The 13,704-nt window shown below is 43.3% G+C and overlaps 1 protein-coding gene across 2 annotated transcripts; it reads right to left on the bottom strand.

The window, feature by feature from the left end:
- Positions 1 to 4,522: 4,522 nt before the first annotated feature.
- LOC311271687 (echinoderm microtubule-associated protein-like 1) lies at positions 4,523 to 13,704 on the bottom strand. Of its 2 annotated transcripts, none has more exons than XM_084377478.1 (7): positions 13,595 to 13,704; positions 9,629 to 9,820; positions 8,533 to 8,662; positions 6,679 to 6,789; positions 6,186 to 6,217; positions 5,564 to 5,590; positions 4,523 to 5,315 (listed from the first exon to the last, which is right to left on the bottom strand). In XM_084377478.1, the coding sequence occupies exons 1-7, from the start codon at positions 13,689 to 13,691 to the stop codon at positions 5,050 to 5,052; spliced, it is 855 nt and encodes a 284-aa protein (XP_084233604.1). In that variant the 5' UTR covers positions 13,692 to 13,704; the 3' UTR covers positions 4,523 to 5,049. The 2 variants fall into 2 exon arrangements, with proteins under 2 accessions (XP_084233604.1, XP_084233605.1); XM_084377479.1 differs by having other exon boundaries at positions 5,167 to 5,304.

The raw sequence follows: 13,704 nt of genomic DNA, 5'->3' as shown, positions 1-13,704 counted from the left end.
ACTGGGAGGCTGCATGTGGAGGGAGGGAGGGAGGCAGGAGGGAGGGAGGGAGGGAGGGAGAGGGAGCAGGCTGCTGAAATATTCAAGTGTTTGGTGGTTTCGCTGCACGGTGGCGCCCTCAGTCTGGTGATGCAGCTGCAGGCAGGCAGGTGGAGAAAACAAACGCACACCGCCTGCTTACAGAATAAGTCCAAATAAATAAATAAATAAATATATATATTTGTAACTAGAGGAAAATAACACACACACACACACCTCTAAAATAATAATTAAAATATTTTTATTCCAGTAGAAAAACAAGAGTTTCATGGAGATATTAGAGATGTGATTGGATATAAAATACTTAATACTTATACTACTTATACTTATATAAGCCTTTAAGACCCTGCAGAAATAGTATTGTGTTATTGCATGGTGTGTGTATCTGAAATACACTTTGCTTAAAGGCGAAAGAGTATTCAAAAGTACGAGCACAGTCACAGTACTGAAATATTACTCAATTACAAGTAAAACTGGTATTAAAGTAGTTTTGTGACTAAGTAGATTACATGACGTGATGCATACCTAAGTATGAGGAAATTACAGCTTAAAAAAGTACTTATAAAAGTACAAGTACCCCCAAAAATGACTTCATTAAAGTAATTAGAGTAGCTGTAATGAGTTACTTTCACCCCTGCTTAAAGGCAAATATATAACGTTTCCATCATATTTCATAATATGTGTATTAACTGAGTTTAAAGCTGTCACTGTTTCATCTCTCATGTCTTCTGTTTCTTCCTCTGAGATCAACCCTCCTGATGACATCAGTGGTCCAACATGCTGCTGAACAGAACCATCCAGTGTTTAATGTGTCAGTGGACATGATGTGGTTCTGTATTTAAAGGGACACACACACACACACACACACACACACACACACACACACACACACACACCTGTCAGCAGCCACGATCACCCGGCTCAACATCTGTCTCTGTAACAGCCAGCTGCTGTTTCATGAGGACAGACGGGCTCAGTTAAATCTCCACCGAGGACCAGAGTGTGTCCGTCTACGGGCTACTTACTGGACGGGTCCACTCCTGTAGCCTCCGTGCTTCAACGTGGTTTCAGAATTTAGGGCGTTTTGGCTGCTCTTTATTAATACTATTTATTTTCTTTTAATTATTTTTTTTTTATTCATATAGCACCTTTAAAAACAGAGTTTACAAAGTGCTGTGACAAACAAAGCAAAAAGCAGGAAACTCAGGAAGACAATATTCCTGAATAAGCACTAAACAGTCGAGCCAAACACGAGGAAGCAGAACACAACATGTAAAAACACAAAAAAATCTAAATGAGTTATTACAAGTAAAAGTAATAAAAGTGATAAAACAGGAAAAAATCTACGGAAGCCCTAAAGGGCCATGCATTCATACATTTTATTTCCTCCGTTTTCCCGTGATAACGAGTTAATTTCATTTGTTTTCTCGAGATCTCGAGTTATTATCTCGAAATAACAACTAACAACTTTAGGGCTTCCGTAAAAATCACAGAAAAGGAAGAGAGGGAGAAGAAAAAAGAAAAATAAATAGAAGAAGATAAAAATAAGGTGTTGTTTATGTACTGTGTGCTAAAACCTAAAAGAGTTTCACTTCACATCCACTTCCTGTGGATAACATCATACTGGGACAACACTAAACCACTGTCAGCAAGAGATTAAATATAAATATATGTTTGGCTTTTGTTTTAAATTCTAGATAAAGCTCTTAAATATCCCATTGCATTGTTTTTTTTAATAATGCAGGCTCATGCTTCATCTCAAGCGTTCAGATCAAGCCTGCAGTGTTGCCTTGTGTCCAGCAGAGGTCCTCCTAATGTCCAAAGAGCAGAAGAGCCTCCCCTGTGTTTTCATAGCAGAGGTGAGGATCCAGCGTCAGACCGGCATGAAGAACTTTAAACTGCAACTGAGTTGATCTGGATCAACTGTTGCAACTTTAATATCCAGGTGACGTTTCCTTTTTCTTTGAGGGTCACTGTCTTCCCTGTCTGGGCTGAAGCATCACATCCACAGGAGGGCGCTGATGCTGTGGACACTGACTGAAATCACTGTTAAAGGTGCAGAGAGATGTCAGGATTTATGGGTTTTTTGCTTATTGTGATCATTTTCACAGCAGATATTTTGACTGTACAAAGAAGGAAAAGCTCAGATGTTATCAATTATTAAATTAAAGACGGCTCACAGTAAAAACTCCACCTGTGCTGTGACAAGTCAAAATGTTTCAGCCCTGGAAAGCATGAAAATATCTATCAAACTGTGTCACAAAACAGTGTTTTAATGAAGTCTTGCCGTGCTGCAGAGATGCTCTGGCCTTGTTCTCCAGATGTAATGAAACATGTTTTTCGGCAGAGACCTGCAGAAACGCCACATCATGATGATTTTATGAGTTTTTCAGCAACAATACGATGTAAAATTTAATCATCCACAATCCCAATGTCACCTTTTGACCGTATTGTGCAGCCCTCTATGGAAAAGCGGTTGAAAAGCGTCTCCTCACACTAAAAGCTGAGCTCAACCTTCAGCCTACGAACCACCTGATGCACACATCAGCTCACTGAATCAAATATTAAGAGCTACAGAAAACGTTTTGATTTTTACACCTCGAGGACGTCTTCCTGAAAGCAGTGGAGGTCACCACCTTCTGATCAGAGAGGCATCACTTCATCTACAAGGAGAAGAAAGACGAGTATAAATGCCGGAGGAGCTGAAGGTTGCAGTCTAACTAAAGGCTAAATAAGTCTGAAGTCACAGGATGTACGGATGTTTTATTCGCGTGCAGGCCAGTGAAGCACGTCAGGTTCGAACTAGTTAACACGAAAAGTACACACAGTGATGCTTACATGTTTAATGCTTGTGTTTAATATACGTTTCTACTTGTGAGTTACTGTATCTGCATACGTAGAGGCCTCCGAGCCTGTTGACTGTCACATCTGATCAGTCTGGAAGCCTCATTTATGAGAAATCCTTGAATTATCGACTAAATCAAAATTTCTTGTCAAAACGTCTACGAGAACCCTCCACAATAACGGGGACGATGTGCCGAGTAAGATAAAAGAACAAATTAAGCTGGCACTTTGTTTGACAGTACGCTAATAAGACCCTAATAAGCCGCGCTTTGTATCAAATTAGACAAAAACTAGAAATAATGTTCCTTATTAGACAGTAAACACACACAGTTACACCCTAATTAGACACCAGGCACCGAAAATGATGCCGTAATTAGAAACCGCATAAATCTCTGCACTGCAAAAAACTGAAGCTCAAACCGAGTGTGATAATCTGACATTTAGATTAAAGATGTAGTCGCTCTTGTTTTTATTATGTGGCGCTTTAAAAGGAAGATTCTTTGTGTTGATTCAAGTAAATGTCACTTGATAAGTAGGTTTATATCCTCTTCAGGGCTAGACGACTTATTTTTAACACCCTATATTAGCACTAAGCTGCTACATTTAGGAGTGATTTCATATTTAGATTTAATTAAAGTCTGACTCAGGGTGAAATGGCTCATTTTAAAGCTGCAGTATGTGAGAATGAACATATGAACCGCTTACTGTTTACTGTAGCTGCCCTTCGCTAGGTGGCTCTGTTAGCGACGCAGCTAGCGGTTCAGACTTGGACTGGGCTGGGTCGGAGCTAGCTGGTTAGCATGCTAACTTCAATAGATGTCTCTGAGACACAATATTCAGACATTATAATGTAAAAACTGCCCTTTTATTCAAATTCTGTTGAAAATTGTCCATTTTTGAACATTTTCAGCTAAAATTCTTACATATAGCCCCTTTAAGTTTGAGTCTTTATTCAAAAAAGTTCGTTTATTTTGTCATATCAGTGTAATTATACCAAATTATACTAATTAGAAACCAAATGGAAGATCCTAAAACACTGATACACCATTTTACAAGATCATATTCTTGATCAAATATGATGTCATCTCAGATTCACCATAACATAATCATCTTTTAGCTCAAGCTTTATGAATTTTATCTCTTTTTCATGGCTTTTATTGACAGTAAAGGGTTGAGAGTTGACAGGAGGCGGGGTGACACGCAGCGAGGGGCCACAGGTCACAGCTGCTGCAGCGAGGACGAGGCCTCTGTGCATGGGATGCCTGCTGCACCAACTTAGCTACCGGAGCGCCCGGTATTATTTTTAGCCTTTTCATGGGTTTATTGACGGGACGGCTTGAGAGACGACAGGATATGGGATGAGAGAGGGGGGGGGCGACATGCAGCAAAGGGCCGCAGGTCGGACTCAGACCACGGCCCGCTGCAGCGAGGACAAAGGACAAGGACTTTGTTTTTCACAGTGGGAGTGGAGCTTGAGTATTTTCCATAAGGCTTCATTTGAATGTCTCTCCAACTGAAAAGGTCAACATGGCGGATGTTTTCCACCCTGCTCACACACACACACTCAGTCATTTAATGTCAGATAACACAAGAAGAGGCCCATTAAGTGTTTCATAGTTCTTTATTGTTTCCTCCTGAACTAAAATGAGCCTGTTTGATTGATTCTGGTACATCCTGTACATTAGTCGTGCTTCAAGTAGAACATCAACTACTAATCTACAAACATCACAGCACACACAGGCATGAGACGCACTCGGTGACACACACTCACTGTGATCAAACACGAGCTTCCCCTCCTTCATCACGCAGCCGGTGCTCAGAGACTACAGACGCACTCACAAACTCAAAACTTCACATGACTCGGCGACGGAGGGAACGTTTACAGCAAACACGGGCGTTCAGTGAGACGGTACGCAGGTATTACATGGAGCTACGCCAACATTGTTTCCTCTGAGGAGGCTAAAAAAAAATGCAGAAAAACATTCAGACTATCTTTGAAATAAGTAATTATGGAATAAAACGCTGCCAACAAAATGGTGCCAGTGCTGGTGATGTACGAATCAGGAAAGATCGTGTCATTCAAAGTCTTTATCTGCAGTGTGATTGACTTTTTATGATTAGTTTGGTTTTGTTCAGTTGACCAGAATCTTTCCCGGTCCGCTCGCCTCAGTAGCAGATCTGAAAGTACTGGCTGGGCGATTTGAGCGGGCTCTTGTAGCTGGATGCTTCCTGCACCGCGCTCTGGATGGACGTTGTTTTCTGCAGGTTTAAGGTGAAGGACGGGTTTGTCTTCTTCCCCTGCGGCCTGCCGCCCGCCTTCGCCTGAGGCGCGGCCGCGGGCCCGTTGTTGGCAGGCACCGCCGCCCCTGACCTGCCGGCCTCAGAAGACCCAGTCTTTCTTGCGAGGGGGCTCAGATAGATCTGCATAGTCACTAAGTGAAGTGGTGAAATGAGGTGAGGAGGGCGAGGTGCGAATATGAGGAGGGTGAGGAGGATAGGGGAAGAAGAGACAAAAAAATAGGGGGTGCAAGGGGTGAGGGGAGGCACACAAGTCATGGTGAGATGTGAAAAAATGGAGGGTGGGTAAAAAATAGCAACTCAAACACGATGCTCTTAACTTTTAATGATAGTGTAGGTGTGAGTGTGTGTTTCCTGTGATGCTGTTCGGGGTGAATCCTACCTTTGCAGTGTGTCACTCGCCTCGTCCCTGCAGCGAAACAACACACAAACAGAGACATTTAGCAATCAACACCACTGAAGAATGACGTTAGCGATCTACGTTTCTGAAAACCATGGATACGTTTTACATGTGTCGCATCAACAGTTGCACGATATGTGTCGTGTCACGTTCAGATGACATCTGCAGGAGGACGGGGGGATGAACGATGGCGAGAGACCACCGTTCAAGACTGTGTTTCGACTTTTGTAAGCGCCAAACAAATGGATATTTATAACCAGACGTCAGGATGTTTTCCAGCTGTGTCGGTGACAAAGCCAGATATTTTTTTGACAAGGCATCGGGACAGTTTGTAGCCGGAAAACCAGGTATTTTTAACGAGACGCGTCCAGCTGTGTTTGTGCTGACAGACCAGACAATCAGCGCAGCGTTGTCACAGCAAAACATTTCAAATTGAACATAAAGAAATGTAAAGTTTCAGCTTATCTGTGGCTTTCAGAAACGTGCACTGCCAACATTTATATAGTGATTGGGTTGGTTTGGTCGGATTCTTGTTCTGAGGCTGAACACAGCCTGGGAAAAAAAATATAACAAGTGCTGGGAAGTAGAGAGAGACCTGACTCACCTACGCTCACTGCAGCCTCCTTGGACTTGCTGCTGTTATAATGAGAAAGAGAGAGGATTGGATATGAGGAGGGCAGAGAAACAGAGCAGAGAGATACTGTGACAGAGATCAGTGAATCTGATCGCATCAGATGGTCACGTGGCTTCGCTTCGTCACATCGGTTTCAGGTTAGCGTGCGCTGGATCAGAGGATGTAACGTTCCTCTGCGGTTTTGAGCTTGTTGCACATTAAAACAGGACGTCGGGGGTTTGGAAACGACCTTGATTCGATCTGAGAAGGTTCGATTCCGACTTGATCGGGGCCAGGAATAACTGGGTCATCTAAAAAATGACTGGAAATATACTACATGCTCGTGTGTGGAAAAGAAACCTGACATGTGAGACAGGAACAGGATATGAAAAGGGAAGGATTTTGTGGCCGTGTGTTGATAGACGGCGAGGTTACAGTACAGAGAGGGTATTTGTCTCGAGTGTGAAGGTACAGAAACACTTACCTGTCCTGAGGTTTCCTACAGGTGGAGGCTGAGGAGGCCGAGGAGGCGGGTCGTGATGTAGCGGGCCTACATGGACTGTCCTTCACACTGCCCAGTGGGCTCTTCACACCGCTGGAAGGGAAGATAAAACCAGTAAGGTCATGGATATTTTGTTTAAGTCTTATTATTAAATAAAAGAAGCTGGTAATGCATCCAGCTTCACAGTCTAAAGCACAAACGTGCATATTACTGTTACTGAGACAAAATGTAGTCGTCCAAACACTTCAGGCACTGAGATGAAGACAGGTTTACAGGACTTGTGTTCGTCGCTATGATGAAAGCAAACAAAGGCAGGAAGGATTTGGAGATTTTGTAGATAACTGACCTTATAGTTAAATTTTAATCACTTCTTACACTTCCACTGTTTTGATCTTTATGCTGTTAAGTCGATTAAACAATGTAGAATCGTCAGCGTTGAGATTTTTCCCTGTAAACCTCGCTGTCACCGCAGCGTTCAGTCAGACACGGCACCGAATCTCCTGGGAAACTGAAGGCAGCCTGTCTTTGTATCTGCTCGCACATCTCCATTATAGACCGAATGAATGAAAAACCCTCCTGTGTTGTTGATGGTTGCTGCTCATGAGGGAAACAGATCTGGTGGCGGCAACAATAAAACCACGTGGCAACACTTTAATGTCACTTTAAGTAATTGCATTGCAGCATTTTACTTTTGAAAAACCATCCACGCATTCAGCGTGAAATGAAATTCAGACACTTATAATGCAAGATTTAAAAAAACAAAGTGATCAGGATCTGTCCAGTCAGATTACTTCCTGTCACGTGATCCAAGAAAGAGATTTTCAGTTGATTATAAAAATGTATTTACTTCCATGCAGCTGCTGCTGCCTCAGTAACTGCTTTGATACCCAGATTTCTCAGTTTTCCCTCAAGTAGTACCTTTAAATTCAGATAAAGTATTTTCCAGACATACATATTTCGTATTTTACTTAAAAATCTGGGATTGTCAGATTAAAACGTCTTTAATTTCACCTCATTTCCTTGGATTCACACATATTCCTTCTGCTTCTGAGCAAATGCAATCCGGCCGATGATGGGTGCCTTGTTGAATGTGTTTTCCTTTAACTCTACGTGATAAACACGCGCAAGAGACAATAAAGAAAAAAACAGATGTGGCCTTTTCTGTTCGAGCGCAGGAGTGACGGACAGGTGGGGAGGGTCTGGAGGAGGCAGGTAATGAAGAGAAACAGCGGCCGTCAACCTGAGTGAGGGAGAACGAACGCAGAAGGTAGGACCGGGGGAGGGAAACGAACCACCGCTGCTCGATGATGACAGCGATGATGACGATGATGGATCTCCCTTCATCCTCACACTACAACGGACGACCTTAAGTGAATGGAGATTTACTTCTCCCTGTGCAATTATATCAGCGTACCCCACGTACGGCAGGCAGCGCGTTAAGGCTGCCGCAGAGAAAACCTATCATTCACTCTGACTAATGCCATCTAATGGCAGTATCATCTGAAAGGTAATTGAGAGGGAGAACATCTGCAGAGGACGGTTTGCCGCTTTATTGCTTTGGAATAAAGGCGAGCGTTGAAATAATTATTGAGCATCATCCGTGTGCAGTGTTTCCTGGGTAATGGAGGGAGACTTGCTGATTGCTCTGGCACATTAGATAATGAGAAGTGAAGCCTGAGAAGCTGTTAGGGCTGAAGCTTCATCAGTCGGCCGCTTCATTAGAAACAGCTGCCCTCGGTGTGTTTCATGACGGGTGCTGTCAGTGCAATCAGGAGTGTTTCAACCTTTTTGTTTTTACCCTGCAGGACCTCATATTCTGCAGCAGCAGTGTTGTACCTGCGAGGTGGCGTTGGGCTGTAGTTCCTGGCCGTGGAGCTGGAGGGCAGCGTGGAGCTCTTCTTCACCGAGGCAGTGCTGGAGGTCACCATGGGCGGTCTGGAGGGCAGAGCGAGGGACACCGGCCTCGCTGCAGGGACACACAGGCAGGAGGGGGAAGTAAGAGCTTATTCACTTGAGCTTCATTTTACGCTCATGTCTTTTTTTTAATACATATTCTGTATAAACAGGACTCCAAGGTTTTTTTTCCAGGTTCAGACTGACACTAGGTGTTTAGTGCTTATTATTCAGGGTGAAGAAATGTGTAAACATTATATATCAGTTGACATTTTTGGAGAATAATGTCATCAAATCTGATGGATGGACGGATGAACTGCTCAGATTACGTTTGTTTGTTGATGTCATTAATCTGATCGTCTCCTTTCCTTTTAAAAAGCAATAAGGAGATGTGATGATGATGAAACATACAATATAAAAAAAGTATAAAAGTATTAGAACGGAGATGATTTGTCAATGAATCAACAACGCTTGATTGCAATTGTTTAAAGGGGCAGTCTGTAGTTTTGGAGAAGAAATTCAAACTCAGAATTTTAATGTTTAAATATTAATGTGGTAAAAATACAAACTGAGAAACATTTATTTTTTAACATAAGTGAATAAACAAGCTGTTCTCAGAGGAAAATAAGGTCCCCAGAACACTGTTTGAAGCTAGACAGGTGGCAGGGTCCGCCACATATAAACAAAGTAAAACAGTATGAATCTTTCTCTTCTGATTTAAATGTCTTTCCCAGAACTACGTAGTGCTCCTTTAGGTCACTAATCAAGAAAGAAAGGCCAAATATTTCTCTGTCTTATGCAGGTTTGAGCACCTTTTCTTGAAATTTCATGGATTAAACGATTGATTAAAATAAAAACGGTACACCTGTTCTCAGTCCGACCCCCTTAGTTGCCACATTGAATAACACTGAAACACACTTCGGTCAACACAACATCAACGATCCACTAAAGAAATCAATGCTGCACTTGTAAATATCGGCTTCCCCTAAATCCTCGTATTGACACGCGGATGATTGCAATAATCCAGATCTTTGCTCACCTTTAGTCCCTGATGGTCTCCTGCCCGCGGCGGCAGCCGCGTGGTGCTCCTCAGAAATGTTGAGCCTCTTGAGGACGTCGGCCAGAGCCATCTTCAGCAGCTGGATTTCATCCTCCTGCATCTGCATCCTCTGCTCCAGATAGGTCAGCCGGTCGGCCACGTCCAGGCCGCTGGCTGCCGAGCTGCGGTCATCTGAGGGAGCGAGAGAAAATGGGACATGTGTAGGTACGACGGATCGGTTCGAGGACGCAGATGATGTGGTTTTATTTACATAACTGACAACAAGCAGAGGAATCTGAGGAATCCAGGAAACACTTGCCGGCCTCAAAACTGTGTCTGATTATGTTTGAATGTGCAGATCTTACAGAGCATAAGAAAGAGCAAACTCTTGGAGCAACAGTTAGAAAAGAGCTTGTGAACCAAGAATGACAGTGACAACACACACACACACACACACACACACACACACACACACACACACACACAAAGAGGGAGGGAGAGATGCCAAGAATGAAATGAATATGCAACTGACTCATACGGCCAAGAAAATCTTGAGTATGAGAGAAAACAATCCTCCAGTCACAGATTAAGAAAGCGCTTTTCAACGGTCCACTCAACAAAAACACTGCTGGAGCCACAGCAGTATCTACTCCGTGGATTTCTAGGGTGTCGTTTAAGATATGAGATGTAAGGTATAAGCTCTTTATCACCCCCCCCCACACACACACGTTCATGCCTACAGAGCAGAAATCAAGCTAATGAGGTCACAGCACAGCTGGACATGGTCGTCACGCAGCAGCATGTAAACAAAGGTAGCTGAGCACACATCCAACAACATCCAACGACAGGTCGGAGGTGGATACCGTGGGAGACGCTGGACGCCGATGAGCTGTCACGGTGCCTCTGCTGGCCGCCGGCGCCCTCCTCCGCCGCTCCAGAGGCCTTCCTCCTCTTCCTCTCCTCTCGCGAGCACACCCTCTCGCTCCTCTTCCCTCCTCTGGCTCCGGAGGCCGGCTCTCTCTCCATCTGATCTCGATCCACTGGCTGGCGTCCACTAAGATCTCATCATCTTCTTTGCTCCACTTAGATCACACTGACACACACACACACTCGCAGCCTCTCTCGTTGTGTTGTCCGCCTCTGTTTACAGCATCCGATGTTTTGATCCTCTCACGCTCCCTCGGTGGTCGCCTGACACGCTCTGGGGCGCAGTGATGTGTATGACGGCGCTTAAAGCCCTTTTGCTCAGGGTGTGTGCTTATACAAAGGCGGGGGTGGGGTTGATAATGCTTAAAAACTCAGCAGTCGTCCAATTCAGCCTAAATTGTCTGTACACGTGTGTGTGTGTGTGTGTGTGTGTGTGTGTGCAGAGTACAATGATAATCCCTCAGACTGAGCCTCTTTGAACCCGCCCCCACACATAAGCCCCATGTCACTATGAGAGATGGAGACACAGAGAGGAAACAGTAGAAGTAAAGCTGAAGTGTGTCCCGGTCCTGCAGTAAACAACCTGTACGTCCACAGAGCTGCAGAGGTCACAGGGCAGGTCACTGACACTGACCCTAACCCTAACGGAGGAGGAGGAGGAGGGTAAATTAAAAAACAGTGTTGGGTTGACTGCAGTTGGAGAGTAAACAAAACAGGAATCAGCAATGTAATGCATGATGATGATGAGGCATTATGTTACAGATACACAATCAGTGTCCATAACTAAACCAGCGAATCAAAAGCAGCGTAGCCCACCGCCAGGGATACGTCATACAGAGATGGTGGTGTCGCTCTTACGTTTACCTGAACACCACGTGTTGAATTTGTCAACCGGTAGCTAAAAATAATGACTATATGCTTAAAATAGATCAATAAATTGTTAAAATAGGAGACTAAAAGTCATAAAACAGTATAAATATAATAAATTAATGAACAGAGGGCAGAAATAGTTTGCTAGAAGTAGGCTAATGGCTGAACAACTGAAATAGTTTATCTTATGGATGGACAGGTGAAATAATTAGCTAAGAATAAGAAATAGACTAAATGGCTAAAACTAGTCTAAGCTAAACAATTAAAACAGCTATAAAATAATGAATAAATTGCAGGAATTTAAGTTAGCTAAAAGTTATCGATCAATGGTTGAAGAAGTGTAATAAAATGATTCGATAAATGCCTAACGGAAGCTAAATGTTTGAAATATGTCTTAAAGTCAAAATAGCTAAAAGTAACGGATAATGAAAAATCCAACTCACGTTACTCCGAGTTGTAGTGAGCAGTGCAAACTAAACAGACCTAAATGTTTTCAGTTTAATCTCATGAAAACACATTTTTAACGTCCACTATTACGTCAACCTTTACATAAGTCTTAGTTACATAATACCAGTTTAAAATCAATTCAAGTGATCACATGTGGGACATGATGGGCTTGTGTTGCGTCGGGTCATGTGACAGGAATGTGGCCTTAAAACCTGCTATATTTCTAAAATGCACGTTCTCCAATCTTCAAGCTGATTTCCTCAAGTCTCGTTAGGATGTCTGAGTTTCTCCTCCTGGAGCAGATAATCTGCTGTGGGCAGAAACTTTCAGTATAATCATTCAAGCGTGCCGGCAGCTGTAATCTGTCCCTCGTGAAGCGTTGTGACTCCGTGTAGGTCTGTGATTTTCTGTTTTTTTTTTTTTCCTTCTTGTCCTGACCGTGACATCATCCTCGTGCCACCTCCACACACCCCATATGGGATTGGGATTAGAATAGAACATAATCCCAGCGCTGTAAAAGGGAATTAGCAGCCCAAAGCTCAATCTCTTCGCTAACTCGACCGTACAAAGAACAGGCAGGATGCATTTCATGCAAATGTAAACACACACGCATACAAACACATGCATTGAGTCTATCTCTGTGCCTCTGACTCACACACACACACACACACACACACACACATTCACAGACGTACGAGCAGCCAGAAAAACGCAAACACTTAAATAATTTATATGCCTGTTATGCACGAGCAAAATTAAAATACGTTAAGGCGCAGAGAAGCAGCGGAGTGTTTTAATCTCTGCTCGCAGATGGTGTTTCTTGAATGAAGGACCAGCATCTGTCTGCTCATATCAGCATCCTGCATGCTGACACATACAGTGAAGGCCACGTGTGCACGAGCAATCCTTCACATACAGCGTTAGTCCACTGACAGTGTGTTTGTGTGGGGGGATGGGGCAGCTCCCCTCAACCTCTCAGCCGAGGCACATTCCTCAACACCCACAGTTTGACTGTGTGGCGTCTGAGACATCGGACATGTATGCAGGGTTATTGTCTAACAGCGACTCTCAAATGAAGCATTGTAGAAGTTAAGTGAGAGGAAGAGGTCCTGTCACCAGATTTTGCTTTCTTTATCCTGAGAAAACAGACAGAAAAGAGCATTTTCTCTTTCTCTTCTGCTGTTTTTTTGAATAATATGTCACGCAAACTCTTCCCAGAAGGCAGCATGTTAATGAAAATGACACACCTGTTGTCCCATCACCGTCTCACAAGTTGTCACAGCACACAAACGAACACAGACCATCACTTTAGTCTCAATCTAATTCAGATTAACATCATTTAAATCGTCTGATTTCATGATTTTTTTTGGACACAGTGGAGTTTTTAATTCATAACTTTCAACTTTCAATGAACCGCACACCCAGTTTGTGATGAATTTTAGGAAGTAAAGATGCACTTCATTCATACAAAACACTTTAAAGAGTCATATAATTGTTATCACTTGCTTCTTGTTATATCAAGCAGTTAGTCTGGCTTTTATTTGCACGTTTTAAGATAAACATCTCTAAAATGATACTTTTTAAACAGCAAAATTGCATTCACCTCTGCTGTATTAGGCAGTAATCGCAAAAAGTAAACCTGCACGCACCACAAGAAGTGAATGCGACAATATATTTCTGGGTGAACTGCCCCTTTAGCATCTCCTTTGGTTTTAACCGTACCTATCATGAAGTCGGTGTCGGGTGCCAGCAGTGAGTCGCTGTGGTAGCTCTCCTTCAGCGAGGGCCTCCTCAGCAGGCCGTGGTCCGTCTCCTCCATCCCCAGGCCCTGG

This window comes from Pagrus pagrus (assembly GCF_965226575.1).
Source record: "Pagrus pagrus genome assembly, chromosome: 16".
Taxonomy (NCBI): domain Eukaryota; kingdom Metazoa; phylum Chordata; class Actinopteri; order Spariformes; family Sparidae; genus Pagrus; species Pagrus pagrus.
Note: the sequence above shows the minus strand (reverse complement) of the source record. Positions and strands in the feature narration are given on the sequence as shown.

Coding starts and splice junctions, on each gene's coding strand:
- LOC311271687 (XM_084377478.1), bottom strand. CDS start 13,691: ATGGAGGAGACGGACCACGGCCTGCTGAGGAGGCCCTCGCTGAAGGAG. Junction 9,821..13,594: donor CGACACCGACTTCATGATAG/GTACGGTTAAAA, acceptor TCGCTCCCTCAG/ATGACCGCAGCTCGGCAGCC. Junction 5,591..6,185: donor GGAGGCTGCAGTGAGCGTAG/GTGAGTCAGGTC, acceptor GTTTCGCTGCAG/GGACGAGGCGAGTGACACAC.